Source organism: Vanellus vanellus, assembly GCF_965231255.1.
Source record: "Vanellus vanellus genome assembly, chromosome: 8".
Classification (NCBI taxonomy): domain Eukaryota; kingdom Metazoa; phylum Chordata; class Aves; order Charadriiformes; family Charadriidae; genus Vanellus; species Vanellus vanellus.
This window is the reverse complement of record NC_138913.1, coordinates 25,306,543-25,321,818: the sequence shown is the minus strand read 5'-3', so window position 1 is coordinate 25,321,818 and position 15,276 is coordinate 25,306,543. Positions and strand designations below refer to the sequence as shown.

The 15,276-nt window shown below is 48.4% G+C and overlaps 1 protein-coding gene across 1 annotated transcript in view; it reads right to left on the bottom strand.

Annotated features, from left to right (window-relative positions):
* GPC1 (glypican 1) overlaps positions 1–15,276 on the bottom strand; it is a gene marked incomplete at its 5' end in the record, with an annotated part of 209,458 nt that overhangs the window by 92,831 nt on the left and 101,351 nt on the right. The window contains one exon of the mRNA XM_082486860.1: positions 9,897–10,055. Within this exon, the coding sequence (XP_082342986.1) occupies positions 9,897–10,055 (159 nt within the window). The remainder of the gene's footprint in view (positions 1–9,896; positions 10,056–15,276) is intronic.

Here is a 15,276-nt window from a genome sequence, read left to right as displayed (position 1 = left end):
CAGCATTCGCATTTAACTAGGTATTTGTGGCATTCCCGAGTCATATGAACAAGCTTGTTACCTCTTGTCATGTAAACATACTACAATATTCATCCCCAGTGACACCTATGAGGAATACAGCAATTCCTGAAACTGGGGCTTGCCCCATTTCAAGGGAAATACGCACACCTGTCTACATATCTACATATATATTTTTCTATGTATTTGACCCCCTCCCTTTATCAACACTTCCACGCCGCTGAGTTTCAATGAATTCCTGCTCTTGACAGTACTGCTTTGCAAAACATCACAGCCCTCATTGTTTTCATAAGAATGAAAATCCAAGCAATTTTTGTGGCTCTCTTTATGATAATTTTCCCTGTTTTGTTTAATTTTGTTTCACAGTATCATTTGGCAGCTCTCGCAGGCAGAGCCAGGGAAAGAGATTAAGGTCGTTGTTTTAAGGAGCAGGTGGAGCGATCAACGTGGAAATGTACGTATCCCTCTCGGAGAAGTAGCTACGTCAAATGGAGACAACAGTTCCAGCATGACATGCAAAAGTAAAGCTAGGTAATCGATAAAAAGGCGCTTCAGAGGGAAAAACTGATTCCTTATTTATTTTCTCTAGTAATGAACGCAGTCTCGTTGTTTCCTACCTGGGCTCTTACAGGGGCTGCTTTGATGCTGGCCTTTGGGCAAGACGTGTGGCCCCTCGGCCAGCAGGAATCATTGCTGGGCAATGCGGAGCAACTTTCTGCAAAGGACTGATCCAGCCGGGACAGCAGTGGATGCGGAGGCAGTATTTCTAAAGAGACTTCTTTACAGGCCCCCAACAAAACTACCATTTTTACATGTCCTCTCCTAAAGAAGGCAATCTAGCTGAAGCAAAATCCGTGGTGTATCCCACGCCTGGCTCCACCGACTCAAAGCACCTGATGCTGGACTCGCATTTTGCAGAATTGGGTCCCGCGAAGGCTGGGTTTTCTCATTTCTATTTCCCTTCACAGTGAAACAAACCCAGCACACTGGTGTCTTGGCCAAATCTGCAGGTTTAACGAGAATGACTTAACGCTACCGAGTTTCTTCAGAAGTAGCTATGAACTGCTGGGTAAAATGAGGGTTTTCTTTCCCTCTAACCTGGCTAATTTCAGAAAATACAAGAAATACAATCAAAATACCATGACCCAGCCTGGAAGGGAAGTGAGGTACTGGAAAAAGCTCTGCATGGATTACAGCATGTTAACTGTACTTTTAAATTCAAGAAGCTGTGTTGGTCCGAAGGGAGGAAATTAAATGAGAATGAAAAAGGGGAGGAGAAGTGAAGCATCCTTAAACAGCCATGGCAAATATAAAGGTGAAACGTTTGTCAGTGAAGGCATTCAGCCTCTTTCCACCCCAAGGAGGGATTACCTTTGACCCTCCCTGTAGATAGATCAATTCTCAGCCTAGTTCTCGTAAGCACAGAGCACCTTCAAGCTCCCGTTGGTACCACTGGTACTCACGCTACGCTCTAAAAATCAGCCCAACTACCCTAATCTCACAGGTTACCAGATGCCAAAAAAACTCTTACATCCTTGCTCTCATTTATACAAGTTGTTTGCAGACCTTCCTCATGGTTTTGATCATTACTTCCACTTTGGAAGGAGCATTACACAAAAACCCACTCGTACCAATGACCCACGAGCATTTGGAGCCAGTGCCTATTCCCTCTTAGGTGGGGGGCACTGGGAATGAATGCTTTAAAAGGACTTGGTTGATAAATGCCTGTGAGCCATGGGGTGACATGATGTATTTTCTTCTCTTACCAGAAGAAGATCACTGCATTTTATGGACTACGGGGACTTCTGGTACTCCCGCACCTTACTCAAAGCCAAGGGACTTGGTTTCTGTTCCCACCTCTAGCACAAACCTATTGTATAATCTTCCACTCATCTCTTCCCTCCATACTCGACTCACCCAAACCGAGCGTTTTTGTCGCTTCTTGTTTTTAAACAAAGTCCTTGGACCACAGGTTGAGTCTCAGACAGGCAGGATGCCCTGCAGTGCGTTACAGTAACAAGAAGCTTCTTGGCTCTATGGACGTGCTACTTCAATGCCAATAGCTAATAAAACAGAATCAACAGTTTGCTGCGAGCATTTCTGGTGAGAGAGAACAAAGTGCTTCTATCATCTCAAATGAGAACAGACATCTTGAAGTACTCAAAATAATACAACCTCTATGTCAGGACATGCCACATATTTCAGCAGCGTATATTCAAGCTTCTTGGGTATGCTGGTCTGTACGCAGGGACAGCACCTTGCCTCTGGATGCTCCCAAATTACTACAGCACCTGGCTAGGAATTCTTGGCGAATGCCAAGCTGGGGGGAATTACCAACTCAAGAGCTGATTCAGAGCACCTACATTTCTTTGCAATAAGAGCAGCTCAGGAAATCCTAATATTTTAGTCTTATGGGAAACGCTGAGCATCAGAGAGCTGACAGGTGAAAACTGCCTCGTGTGGAAACCAGTAAACTTGCTGGAAGACGGCCGAGTGTAAACTGGTTCAAGACACAGGCTCTGAAGGAGAGCCATGCAGAAAAGCCTCCGCTGTTCGTCTCCCGTTCCACTGCTCTGACCTCCATCTGGCCAGTGCGGCATAATGCTTCTGCAGCCACTGAAGGCCACATCCAGCGCCTGTAATAAAAGCGTGGCTGCTTGCTCTGGGAAATCAGAGGTTTTCAAAGAGATTTGTGCATTGATTCCTCAGTGTTAAAATAAACGCTGCCAACAACTTCCTTCTGAAATTACTATCTGGACATCACTAATTTCTTGCAAAATACGCCTTTGTCATCCAGTATCTCGGAAGAGCAGGTGCTTTCCTTTGTGTCCCCAAGCAGATGCACATTTCACTGTTCTCTGAGCACTCAGAGGCAGCTTTTTTTTGAGTGTGTGACAAAACATGGTGACAGCTGCTGAAACCGAGATGCCCGATCTACCTTTTCTACCTAACCTGACTTCTGCGGGGGTGAAGCAGCTCATCTCTTTGGGGTGGGGGAGCCCTAGCAGAAGGCACCCCAGTGCGGCGCTCTCATCCCAGCCACTGCCTCGTTTTCTTCTCTTTTCTTTCTATAAAAGAGAATATTGTGCCTATGCCATCTGTTAAGCAGAGTGCTGCACGTACATTGCAATATACCCCGCAGCACAGAACGGAGCCTCGCAGATTAAACGTGAAGAGAAGTGGCTGGAAGGGGGGAGAAAACTCCAGGTGCTGGAGCTGTTACAGGTGAGCCTGAGCGTTTGCTTCCCCGAGGCGGCTACCTGTCAGGATTAATCTTGCTGAGCCCAGGAATGCGCCTCAGTAGACGCCGCACCCCATTCCAGGAAACCATAAATACCAAATGAGATGCTCAGCCCCACACATGAAAGTATCTTCTTTCTGCGGACTGTGATTGCGGGGGAGCGACGGCCGGACTGGCATCAATCCTGCCTCGTGCTGGGGTCTTCTTAAGGTGGTTCCTTGGAGGAAACAAGGACGGCGGCGAGCATGGGTGCTTGCTGCCTTCCTCCTAAGGAGGCCTCCAAGGGAACCCCCTTATTTGCTTCTCCGTCCTGGATCTGCCCGGCACCCTGCTTTTTTTATTTCCAGGTTAAAGGATGTTCTCTCTCTTCCCCAAACCAACCCTAATCAGAATCATGTTTGGTAGCCCCTCTTACAAGTACTTTTCGTAACGCGTCCCAGAGAAAAAGCTGGGGAGGAACTGGTCGTCTTCTGAATAATGCTGCCCAAAGCGCCATGCAGGAGGGGGCACAACACAATTAACAGCACTTTCAGTAGCCCAATTTTGCCAAACAGGGTACCCCATGCCTGTCAGAGAAACACAGGGCGGGCAATGAACACTTATTTAGCAAAACCGACTGATTCTCAGGTTTCTTCTCATCCTGTTTCCTTGTCATGTCACTAGGAAAAGTCATAATTTTCACAGATATTGTTAAGATTCCTGCTTGTCTCAAAGACTTTCCTCTTCTCAATTTTCTCTTCTCCCCTTCCTCAGTTTCCCTGACTCTACAAACTTTTTGTTTGAGGGCTGAAGTGTTTTCGGTCTGTTTATGCCTTCCAGTTTGGAAAAGATGCCTGCGCACAGCCACTGCTTGATATTAGATGTTCGGTTATGAGACCGGCAGAAGGCCAACGCAAGAGTGATGTTCAGAAAGGCAAACACCAGGTGAGCTGTGGAAGTCATCCCCATGCCCCCACCACGTGCCGGTAGGGACGGCTGAGCCTGCTGCCCCGCGGGGAGCTGGGACCCGCTGCCGCCTCCCGCCTGCCCGAGGATGCCCCGGCGGCCGGCTCTCCGCCGCAGAGCTGAGCCCACGGCCAAGGCCACCGACTGAGGCCACACACCACAATTTCAGGGGCAGAGCCCCAGCCTGGGGAGTTACCACAAAAAAAAAAAAAAAAAAAAAAAAAGAGGGTCCCCAGCTAATTAAGGGCCTCTGGATCAAAAGCAATACATTTAGAGCCCAAACCCAAACGCTTGGCTGCAGGGAGCAGCTGGTGCCGATGCCGGGGGCAGCGGGTGGCAGCCAGCTTGCCAAGCACGGGCTGGGACTGCCAGAGGGACAGCGCTGACCCCAGAAGCGCTCCCTTCCACAACCCCTGAAACAAAGGAATTAGTTTCAAAACACAACGGCATTTCCATATTTTGAGGCATAACCAGCCCCTGGAAAATTTTTCTTCTGTTTCTATACATCTTTCAGACAGCACCTCACCGAATCCAAACCCTGAAACAGCTGCCGCCAAGAGTGGTGGCAGCAGGACACCGGAAGCGCGGAGCAGTCGCATTGGGGCAGGGCGTTTGGGGACGCAGGCACTGCAGAGCCCCCGTGGCCCGGCTATTCATCGCTCCGGTCTTGTCTCAATCATTTTCCGCACAGAGTAGTCCCACGCCTCTTAGAACACCTCTTTTGGTGCGTGGGGCACCAAATTCAGATACCTTAAAATTTCAGGCTGGCAGGGCTCGGTTCATGTTACCACCAACTGAGAAAAACACTTGCAAAATTCAGATTCAGGATGGATTTTGTAGTCCAGGTTTAAAGTCAGCAGGGTAGGACAGAGCTTTGCCTGCTGGGTTTACTCCACCGCCTCCCCATCAGCTTCCTTCAGCATCCACAGTATATGAAAATAAATATATGTATATATATCCCCAAACTGTACTTTTAGGGGATGAAACTGCAGGTACTGCACGTTAAATAAGTCAGCTCCTCTGACAAAGACACATTGGGTTGAATTTTAAACAAGGCCTTTAGAAATCTCGAAAATTTTAACCATCAGCGTGTAACAGCTTCTAGGACGTTCCCTACCTTGTAACATTTAAAACAATGATTCATCTTCATAAGAAATATGTAACTGTCTAAAACTAACTCATAAATAATGTTAATTATCTGCATGGTCTGTGTTTCAGCACATGTGATTTCCAGCTGCCGACCCTGGACATTACAAAAGCTTTTACATGACATCAACTTCCCAATGACCAGCGACCTATAAAATACATAATTTTTAACTTGCATTTGATTGCCACAGCTTACAAATCCCAGAAATTGTGAGAGCTACAAATAGTTTTCAGGCTGTGCAGCGTGGAATAAAAGCCAAGATTTCTGGTTCGGCTTGTTGATATTTCCTGAAAACATGAAACAATTCTGAAAGGACAGATTTCCTGGCTCACAGCTAAAGGTCAGCAGTCACACAGGGAGCGCTCGCTAAGCGTACCAAAACGATTGGGAAGGAAAGATTGGCACAACATGGCAGTATTGTCAAAAAGTGATTTAAGTGGGGGGAAAAAAGGGAGAAAAGAGAGAGACAGACAAGGATTAGACTCTCAACAAGTGAGCTTTCATCAAGACTAGAGAAACAGCCTTGTTCCTTGCTGCTTGCAGCCCCTCGCCGTCGCTCCAAGCACCGCTGGCTCTTGCTCCCTCTTGCCGCCCCCTCTGCCCGCCCTGCAGCCCCAAACCGCGCTGCCATCCCGGGCTGCGCCGGCTCCGGACGCGACCAGGCACCCCTCTAGCCCTTCTTCAATGGTCCAAAGCTTTTTCCAGGCAGATTACGGAGGCACCAGTTTCACTGGGAAGGACAGGAGTCCCGTGACTTTGTGCAACGCTGACACACAGTTGTGTGATATGCCAAAAAAGCGCCAATTTTCCCAAGGAATCTCCCCCAAAGCTGCCCAATGTTTATAACTCGCTCTCAGCACAGTTCAAGAGCCAAAGCCCTTTGCTGGCTAACTCCTGTCGTGCAGCCGGCAGAGGGGGCAACAGCCAGCTCTCACCGCTTTCTTCAAACCATTCGCTTGAACGAAGTTCTTTGTCAAAGTATGTAATTTTATAATAACAGATACCAAAAATGTCCCATCCACTGAGATGATACCAGTTTGAAAACAAGAACATTCTGCCATTAAAATCTCCAAGGCACATATAAACGTTGGTAGCATCTTTAAAACGACACCTAGTACCAGTCCCAACAGAGACTGTCCCCGGTCCCTCCAAGACTCCCTGTCTTGTTTTCACTTTTATTACTCACGTTTTTCTTTTAAAGTATGGGGTATGTACAATTTTCCAGGCAAATAAACGCTGACCAAAACGAACCCAGCAGCCTCCAGCACGCCCCCCCCACAGGCTGTCCACCCAGGTAACTACATCCCCCTCTCTGCCTGACCAAGAGCAGGGAATATAGCGAATATGCGTGTATAATCCTGCTAATGAAATACCGCTACGCTGACCTCAGCGTCCTCCCTAACACTGACTTATCAAAAGCGTACACTCCCACTGCTCACATTTTTGTTTTTTTTTTTTTTTCTTTTTTAAATTAAAACCGTCGTAGAGCAGAGTACTACCTTTTCAGCTAAAACGTTAACAGCAAGCCAATGACTACATGTGTAGCTCGAATCTGACGCCCCCAAATCCCGCTAACTACAGTAAACAAAAGCAAACCGACAAATGCACCGGCGAGCAGCTAAGCAATACTGCAGGCTGTTAAACTTTAAATTTAGCCCTGGCAGACCCTGGAGGAAGGGCATCCCAGAAGGCACGTGTCCTCCGCTATGCAGAGAGCACTCAAACCATAGGATCCTATTCCACATATATCACTTTTGAATATACGGCTATACCTATCGTATGTCATCTATATTTCATACATATATTTTCTCTAAAAATACTTTGTATGAGATAAAGGACACTCTGCTCCTGCCCACAAAGTGCTCGTCCCAAAAGCAGCCAAGTGAGACTGAAACAAATCATAATTCCTTGCAGTGAGACAAAGCCGTAGCTCAGAATAGAGGGGCTCTGACAATTTAGGGTTCTACAGACCCTGACCTGCAAGGATGAATTATTCTCCAAAGCAAAATGCTGAACACTAGCATGGAGAATATTACTTCAGAGGCAGATCTCTGTAGTCTTGCTATTTTCTAGCTGGAGCTTCAGGGCAGTTTACAAGTAGGGACTATCGCCATGATCAGCGGTGAGATTACAGAAGCAAGATTTGCCGTGATGAATCTAAAAAACAGAGCTCCAGGCCTAAAATTCAGTGTGCCACTCCTGCTAGCAGAGAATCTATGAATAAGCTGACCTCCAGGCTGCAAATACGTTGAGAAAGGGTTGGACGTCCCCGTCCAGTGGAGTCTCCCCCACTATGTCCTCCTAAGGCCAAACAAAACCCCCAAGGTGAAGACGAGCTGCGCATCAACACTTCTGCAACCCAAGCCCTGCACTCCATGCTGCTGCTGAGGAAATCCGACAAAACCAGGCATTCGGTGCCAGGAAGACCAGAGCTCATCAATGTGATGTTAAGAAAATCTCTTATTGAGCAGCTCTAAACAGCACTACCCGTAAAACAACTTGTTAACTGTGAGCTTAATAACATTAACTGGAAGATAGGGTGGTTTCTATGGCATTGCTTTAGGAAGCTGAGGGGACTCCATTGCCCCATCACCAGAACTCCCTCAATTTTAAACCATCTCTGCAGTAGCTAAAGAAAAATTAATAATACTGCTTATAGGTAAAGTCATGCTTGAAACTCACACACAATATGATGACTTTTTTTTAAATCGTGTCTTGCATAAGTTATAAACTCTATATTGACTGCTACAGAAGTTAAAAATGTATAATGGGAGCAGGAGACATCTTCTTGGCCTTGCGGGCTCAAGGGAGGTTATTCCCACTGCAAAACACCAATTACCTGTGCATTATGGTCTGTTAAAAGTAATACTTGGCTTATTGAACACTTACTTTGTTTGATGCTTAAAAGAAACTCGGGTATGCACCACAGAAATAAAGCTCTATTTTTGTAAAATGCTGGGGAATAAACAAAAGAAAACAAAAAACCAAACAGGAAATCCCTTACAGATCTAATCGTCACCTCAACACAAGCATCCCCCTTTCACATGCTTAGGTTTGCTTACTATTATTCTTAGTGCTGTTATTATTATTAATCCCCCAGAACATCACACTCGTACTAAAGCAGTTGTTCACCAGGCAATTTCTGCTCGTCAATATAATCCTCAAAGCTTCCATCAAATTTTGCACTCTTTTCCATGACAGACATAGAGCTATGTTCTTTCGAGTGTCTGTGGCAATAATAAGTAGCTGATATACCAGCCAACGCTGGACGGATGGAGAGGGTGCCAAGGCTGAGGGACGCCCTGCATGATGCCCTGCCAGGGGCTGGATTTCAGAGCTCAGCGAGCGCGCGCAGCGGCAGCTACGTCAGGTCCCATTCAGACCTCCGTCTGAGCAACCAGCACTGTAGGACTCTCTTGAAAACCCTGGTTATAGCCTTTTAAGGCAGGTGAAAATCAATTAATTTTGAGCTTTTAAAGGAACGCCTTCACTGCAGTGAACCCGGGCCACACAGTTACAATGCATTTTGCAGAGATGCACTGCCTTTTCTTTCTATTCAGTGTAAAAGCACTTAATTTTGGTTATCGGCTCCCTGAAGGTCAGGCTTATTTCTTTAGATCTATTATTTACTGCTTGAGATTTCCAGTTCCACCTTTCTGGCTATTATAGCTTCTTTCCCCAACTCCTGTTCTTTTCACGATAACTCCATATGATGACTGTTGATAAAGTTAGGAGGACCATGATTCTAAATGTCTGACCTTCTTCAAAATCTGATAATGGATACAGTTTCTGAATCATAGGTCATCTCAATTTTGCCAATAAACCATTTATTTCCAGCGGCCTTCAGACCTTGAGGCTTACTGTGCACTGCAAAATGGATTCTTCAGGGAACAATAAAAGTAAGAGAGCCATCCTCAGCCTTTGCTTAGCACATTAGGAGGGATACAGTACCTTGGTGAGCATGTTTGTCCACAACATCTTACGTGCTACAGTCTCGAAGACCTGCACTGCTGTACAACGCTTTCTGATGTTTGTATGAAGCTGAAAGTTATGAATGTCTAATGTGAACTAACCTCCTTTTCATTTGCATTCCATATGGAAAGGACAAGAAAAATCCATGCCTCCTTAAACTCTCCCCATCTGCTGAGAGCTATCCAGTCACCTTTACCATATTCTTCAATTTACGGCTCAAGGCCCAGTGCCAAGTTTTACATCACGACCTCAAATGTTATGCTGCTGTGGTAAGACCCGATTACAGCACGCTTGTAAAAGCTGCGTCAGTGCCAAGGTACACAATTTGCTGGTGCGAGCGCCTGCCCGGCCTCCTGCAATGGCTTCACTGAAATGGAGTTCTCCGAATGTCTTGGTCTTGCAAAAACACTGCCAGAGGTACGATTCCTGTTTAAGGTCTACGTTTCATGCGAACGACTGAGCGAGACGCAGAGGAACGCGTGTTGAACACGAATCCCCGGCTCGAAGAGTGCTTGGAAAGTTAAGCAGCGACTGGATCCCGAGCAGGGGGGGGAACCGCGCCGGTTTACTTACTGTCAAAGCTTCTGTGCTGCGCTGTCAGGGTCGTCTGCACAGCGCGACCAGCCTCTTTCATCATGGCTTCAAATTCACTTCGGCTTTTGTTTGCGAAGTTCTCCTCCATCTCGCTGGTGCAGCAGGTATAGCCTTGCGGGCAGATTCGCAGGTGCTCCCCTAAAATGAGAGATAATGTAGTTGAGTGGCCAGGTCTGGAAAATGAAGGATTTCACCCCAGACAACCCCAGCATAAAAATATTCCAGCTCCCTGGTAACCTGGATCTGCGTCAGGCTTTACGTGTTTACCCTCTAATTTAAGTTATACTGCATCAGTACAGTGGTTGGTGTGAACGCAGGTACAAATTTTGTCACTGCTGACCGTGAGGGAAGGAAAGGTGAAGGAGATAAAATTCATACATGGGCAAGGAGAAGGGAAATACAAGTGTCTCCTGCTCAAAGTCTGCCCTAGAATCCAGCTCCACCTAGAATCCCAGAAGACACAGAAGTCTTTGATTAAATGACAAATTTGTCATCCTCATTAGACTTAATGTGTTTATTAGAACAACTGTTTGAAACTAATTTGGCAAGAAAAAAACCTCAACTTCAATGTGCTCCCTGTCCTCAACCAACTCCCCCGTCCCCAAACTATCCTGAGAAGGCACTTCCATAACCAGAGAGGTGAGACGAGTGAGAAGTTTTCAGAAGACAGAGATGTGCTGAATGCCAGCGGAATTTGGGTGACTAATTCTCCTCCACACGTTTTGGAACCTGCCCATTCACTATTTTTTCAATGAAAAATTTCTCTCCCTGCAAGAGACAAGACCACCCCAAAAAGGGTTCCTATGACAATCACTGATTGACTACACCCTGTGCTATAGGGAAGGACCCGAAAGGTAAGAGGACTCGGCGGTCAAAGTGAAAAATTCCTCGGTACGGGAGCTCCTCCTGCCCTCTGCGATCTCTTCATTGTGGAGAAGAGAGCCTTTGCATAGGCAGAGTCAGCAACATTTTAAAAATAATCGCTTAAGTTTTTATGAGTCCTTACAAACAAAGACACGTCCACCTGCAAACACACCCTACGTTTCTCCTTACCCAGCAGTAAGAATTCATTTGAATCAAATCAAACATCAGGGTTGGGTTTTTTTTGTAAAGTATTAAAACCCCCTTGTTCCAAGCGCACACTGAGACAGACCAATTAAAATGAAGTTACCGTGCTTAAGATAATTTGATCGGGATTGCCAATGATTTTGCTGGCAGTTTTACAGAACTGCTGTCTTAACATCACAGTTGAGCTGAAACATACATTTAAAACTGCGTTTTATCTCGTGCGTCTCGACAGCTTCAAATCCTGAACCTGCACAATCCTCCGGAGTTCCCCATTAAAGTCCTTTGCTATTTCCAGCGTTGAGCCCTCGGCAAATGGGTGCCTTAAGGGCAAAGGGTCTTTGAAACTGGGCACGCGTCCCACCCTTGTGAGTGCCATGTCATTAGCAGCCTGACTGAGAGCAATTTTGACAGGCGTGCTCTGTCGTTGATGTATTTTCGGCAGCAACCCTTCGGGAGGAGTTTGCACTTTGCTGGCCCTCGGGCCGCCGCTCACCGGCGGCGCTGGGGTGAGCCCGCCCTTGGGAAACACGTTACTGCGTGCATTTGCGCCCGCCGAGCAGCCCTCCCGCCCACGCGACGGGCACGGCTGCCGCCACCTCTCGTGGGAGGATAACTCCCACCACCAGGCTCCTGACTTACTCCCACCTGAGAGGAGCAACAGGGGAGGCAGCGTGTCCCGTGGGCTCTCGTGTCCGACGGTACCCCCCCTCCCAGTCCCCACGAGAGCCCAGGCACCACTGTGCCACGCCGCCAAAGCAACGGGAATAGCAGCAACTTGCTTCAATATGAAAACTAAGAGTCAAATACAAACGTGGCGTGGGTCGACGCTTGCCGTACCAAACGCAATTCGAGGCACCGCGCTTGCCTAAGCCTCTCCTTCCTTCGTAAACTGCTGCAACTCCTTCCCTGAGCTCGTTTCTGTAAAGCCACGTTAGTACAAGAAAGTCATCGTGAGGACTGCTGACACGTGACAGGCAGAGCTAGAATTTTTTGACAAGACACAGCTTTGTTTCCTGTCGTGGCAAATTAAAAACTTTCTTCGTGCCCAGCCTCTTCCGTCCGATTTCTGCTGCCACAGGATTTCTGACGAGGATGGAAGTTTTGTTGACAGTTGTTTTACTGTGGTATGCATCCGTCCACGCTGCCCCTGGTGCCCTCAGGACCACCCAGGTTAGAGTGCCTGGCCTCTCCGAAAGCCCTATAAATAAGGCAAATGATCCCAAAGGATCCCAATGATTCCCGAAGACTGCCTTGGGTTGCTGATAAATTTTGCAGATGAGGTCCTGGTCCTGCAAGCCCCTGCACTTGATAGCACCCAAAAGCACGAGCAGTCCCCCCACTTCTCCACCCGCCGTTCCCCAACAGGGTCTGTAGGTTTCGCTCAAGCCGCAACCAACCCTTTACAACCCCCCCTGGTTCGGTAAACCAAGACAAAGCAGTGGGGAACCAACCCACACAGGCTTCAGAAACAAAAGAACGGGGGAAAGTGTGGGACTCGCCTCTGGGATAGAACAGAGCCTGTCCCCAGGAGGAAGACGGAGAGGAAGAAGAGCCCTGTGCTGCGCCCGAGCTCCCTGACCAGCAGCGAGGAGCAGCAGCAGTGTGAGGCACGCTAATTAAAACGTGACATGACCGGACAAAAAACCACCACGCTCCCACCCCGGGCAAAGCAGCGAGTGCGCTGCAGCGGGATGGCCTCGGTCCAACACCGGCAGAGCTCCGAACAGCCTCCAGCCAGCCCGCACCACGGCACACAGCGGGAAAGACACAGCGGGGACAAAGACAGAAAGCAAGGGAAAAGTCCCACCCGGAGCTAAAATTGCTTAATTTTACACAACCTTGTGAATCGAATATAGATTTTTTTTTTTTTTTTAATGCTTGGAACTCAGAGTAGTTTTGATCCCTTCTGAAGCCACATTTATCTTGGCTTTCTGCAGGCATTTGTCTGGTACTCAGCACCACAGCACTTTATCTCAGTGGGAAGCAAAGTTTTTATCATTTGTCTTTGTAACTGAAACTCAGCGCGTGCAAAACAGTCTTATAGCGCTATGAAAATGCTTTGCTTTCCTTGCTGTTTAACCTGACCCACCCTGGAAAAGTTCACTATTATTATTTAACCTTTTTTTATTGACTCCAAAATAAACGCACTCTAGACCCTATTTTTGCTCTCCCTGTATTTCAAAGTTCATTGGTTTGCTAACTGGCTGTTAACACTGCTGAAGCGGCACGATAAACATCTCTGGGTTCACCTGGCAGGAGATTATCTGCAGATACCTACGGAGAGATAGAGGTGTTTTACGAGGAGTAAATCTGCAAGATACCGCTCGTTCTCCTCTCCACCGCTGCGGCAGAGACATTTCCCCTTGTACACATGTGCCATGTGCTAACCCCTTGCACCACAGCGCGTGTTCCCGGCCCCTGGAAGAGCTTCGCAGAAAGCAAGGCCAGCGCGGCAGAAGCTGAACCGACAGCATCAAATCTCCTTGAAGATAACGGATACACTCCCAGGGACTCAGGGCATCTCTGGGCCAGGCCCAAAAATGAATTACGCTATCGCATATGAGTCTGTAACTGAAACCTGTCCGCCTCTCCCCAGCCCTTGACTTGCAACCCCCCAGGTCCGGCAGCGGAGCACGGAGGTGCCCAGGGTGCATTCAACGGCTCTGCTAATACCAGCTCTGAGCTGCCCTAAGCACTCTGGATTTAAGACACGTTTGTAAGTAAGAGAAGATGCACTTTGGGATGCTCGGCTTCCCTGCAGAAAACTAGCAGCTTTGCCCAAGCCTTTGGCAGCCAAAACGTGCGGTTCGATCTGGGTGTCCCTGGAAGAGGTGGCTCTCCTGCAAAGGCTGCCGAAATCAGGGTGGGATGTAACCCACTGACTTCACGGTCTCTTGGACACGGAGACAGGGCAGAGCATGCATGAAAACAGCATCGAACAAATATCTCATTTATGATTAACTGCCCTGGAGTGGAAAGGAATAGGCAGGAGGCTGATGACAAGAAAATATCACGCTGCCTGGCTACGGGCTTGGATCGTCCTTCAAACACCCTCTCAGCTGGCTGGGTGAGCAGATCACTTTGGCTATCAAATTCATTACTGCGTTTGGGAGTGCTGAATATTAAATCACTTGACCACTTCTCCCTCGGGGGCAGAGCCGGGCTGCTCTGCGGCGGGGTCCCCGCGGGGGGAATAGCCCTGCCCGCAGCCGCCGCCGACACGAGCTGTGGCGGGGCTCAGCTCCCCGCTTCTACCCCAGCGTGCTCCTGGCCGCCCTAGCTCCGGCAGGCTCTCCGCGGTGGTGGGCTGTGCCGGGAGCCGCTGCGACCCACGGTTGTGTCGGGGTGGCAGGATCTCAGCCTACCGAGCTCAGAAAAGGGCTCCAGCTATTCACTGCTGCTGTGTTTCACCCCGCCGCGAGGCTCCGCAGCCACCAGCACCAGAGAAAGGCAGTCCCAGGCGTGTAAAATGCAACACCGAGAGAAGAGTCCTCGGCTCCTTTAACCATGTAAATAGTGCTATTTCTATCCCTCTCCCAGGACGCTGGAGATTGAATTCATAACAATGTTTGCAGAAGGTTCGGGGTTATTTGGATGTGTCAGAGTATCTAAATGCAAATTATTACAAAATCATTCCTCCCAGAGGTTAATTTATTTCAAGCTGTGATAAACCCGTCAGGATTCTTCCCTCATATTTGTAGCCCTCCTCCCAGTTGCTCTCCAAACGGCTCCAAAACCTCATCTCGTGCTCTTAGACCAAACCTGACCCCGGCTGCCCCAGTCCACCCCCCTCACCAGGACACCTACAGCCCAAAGCCCCTCCTTGGGGGTTTCTGGGTGGACGTGTCCCAGGCAATCAGGCTTGCTGAAGTCCCACGCTGCTGGGCCCCCCCGCCATGCACGGCAGGGACATGGACATGCACCAGGACACAGCCCCCGGTCAGGTACAGCCAGCGAGCACGAGAGCACCCGGCAGCCGAGGAGCTCCAGCCCTCTCCTGCTGTCCCTGGCAGGCACTACCTTCTGTTCACCCAAATCCCATCCAGGCTAATGAGCATCACTGAGGACAAAACAGTGTCATTCAGACCGTGGCTTGCCCCCTCCCTCCCCCTCCCCCCCCTTCTTTTTTTTTTTTTAACTGTGTCAAAGTGTCTGCAGCTGATGCAAAACGAGCCTGGAGGTGGTACAGATGTTAAAAACACCTTGCAAAGAGGTAGTGCAATGAAAGCAAATCCCCTTCCTTATGCCTCCCAGCTTTTCCTGCTTCAGGTGTTCCTGTCCCCATCTCTCT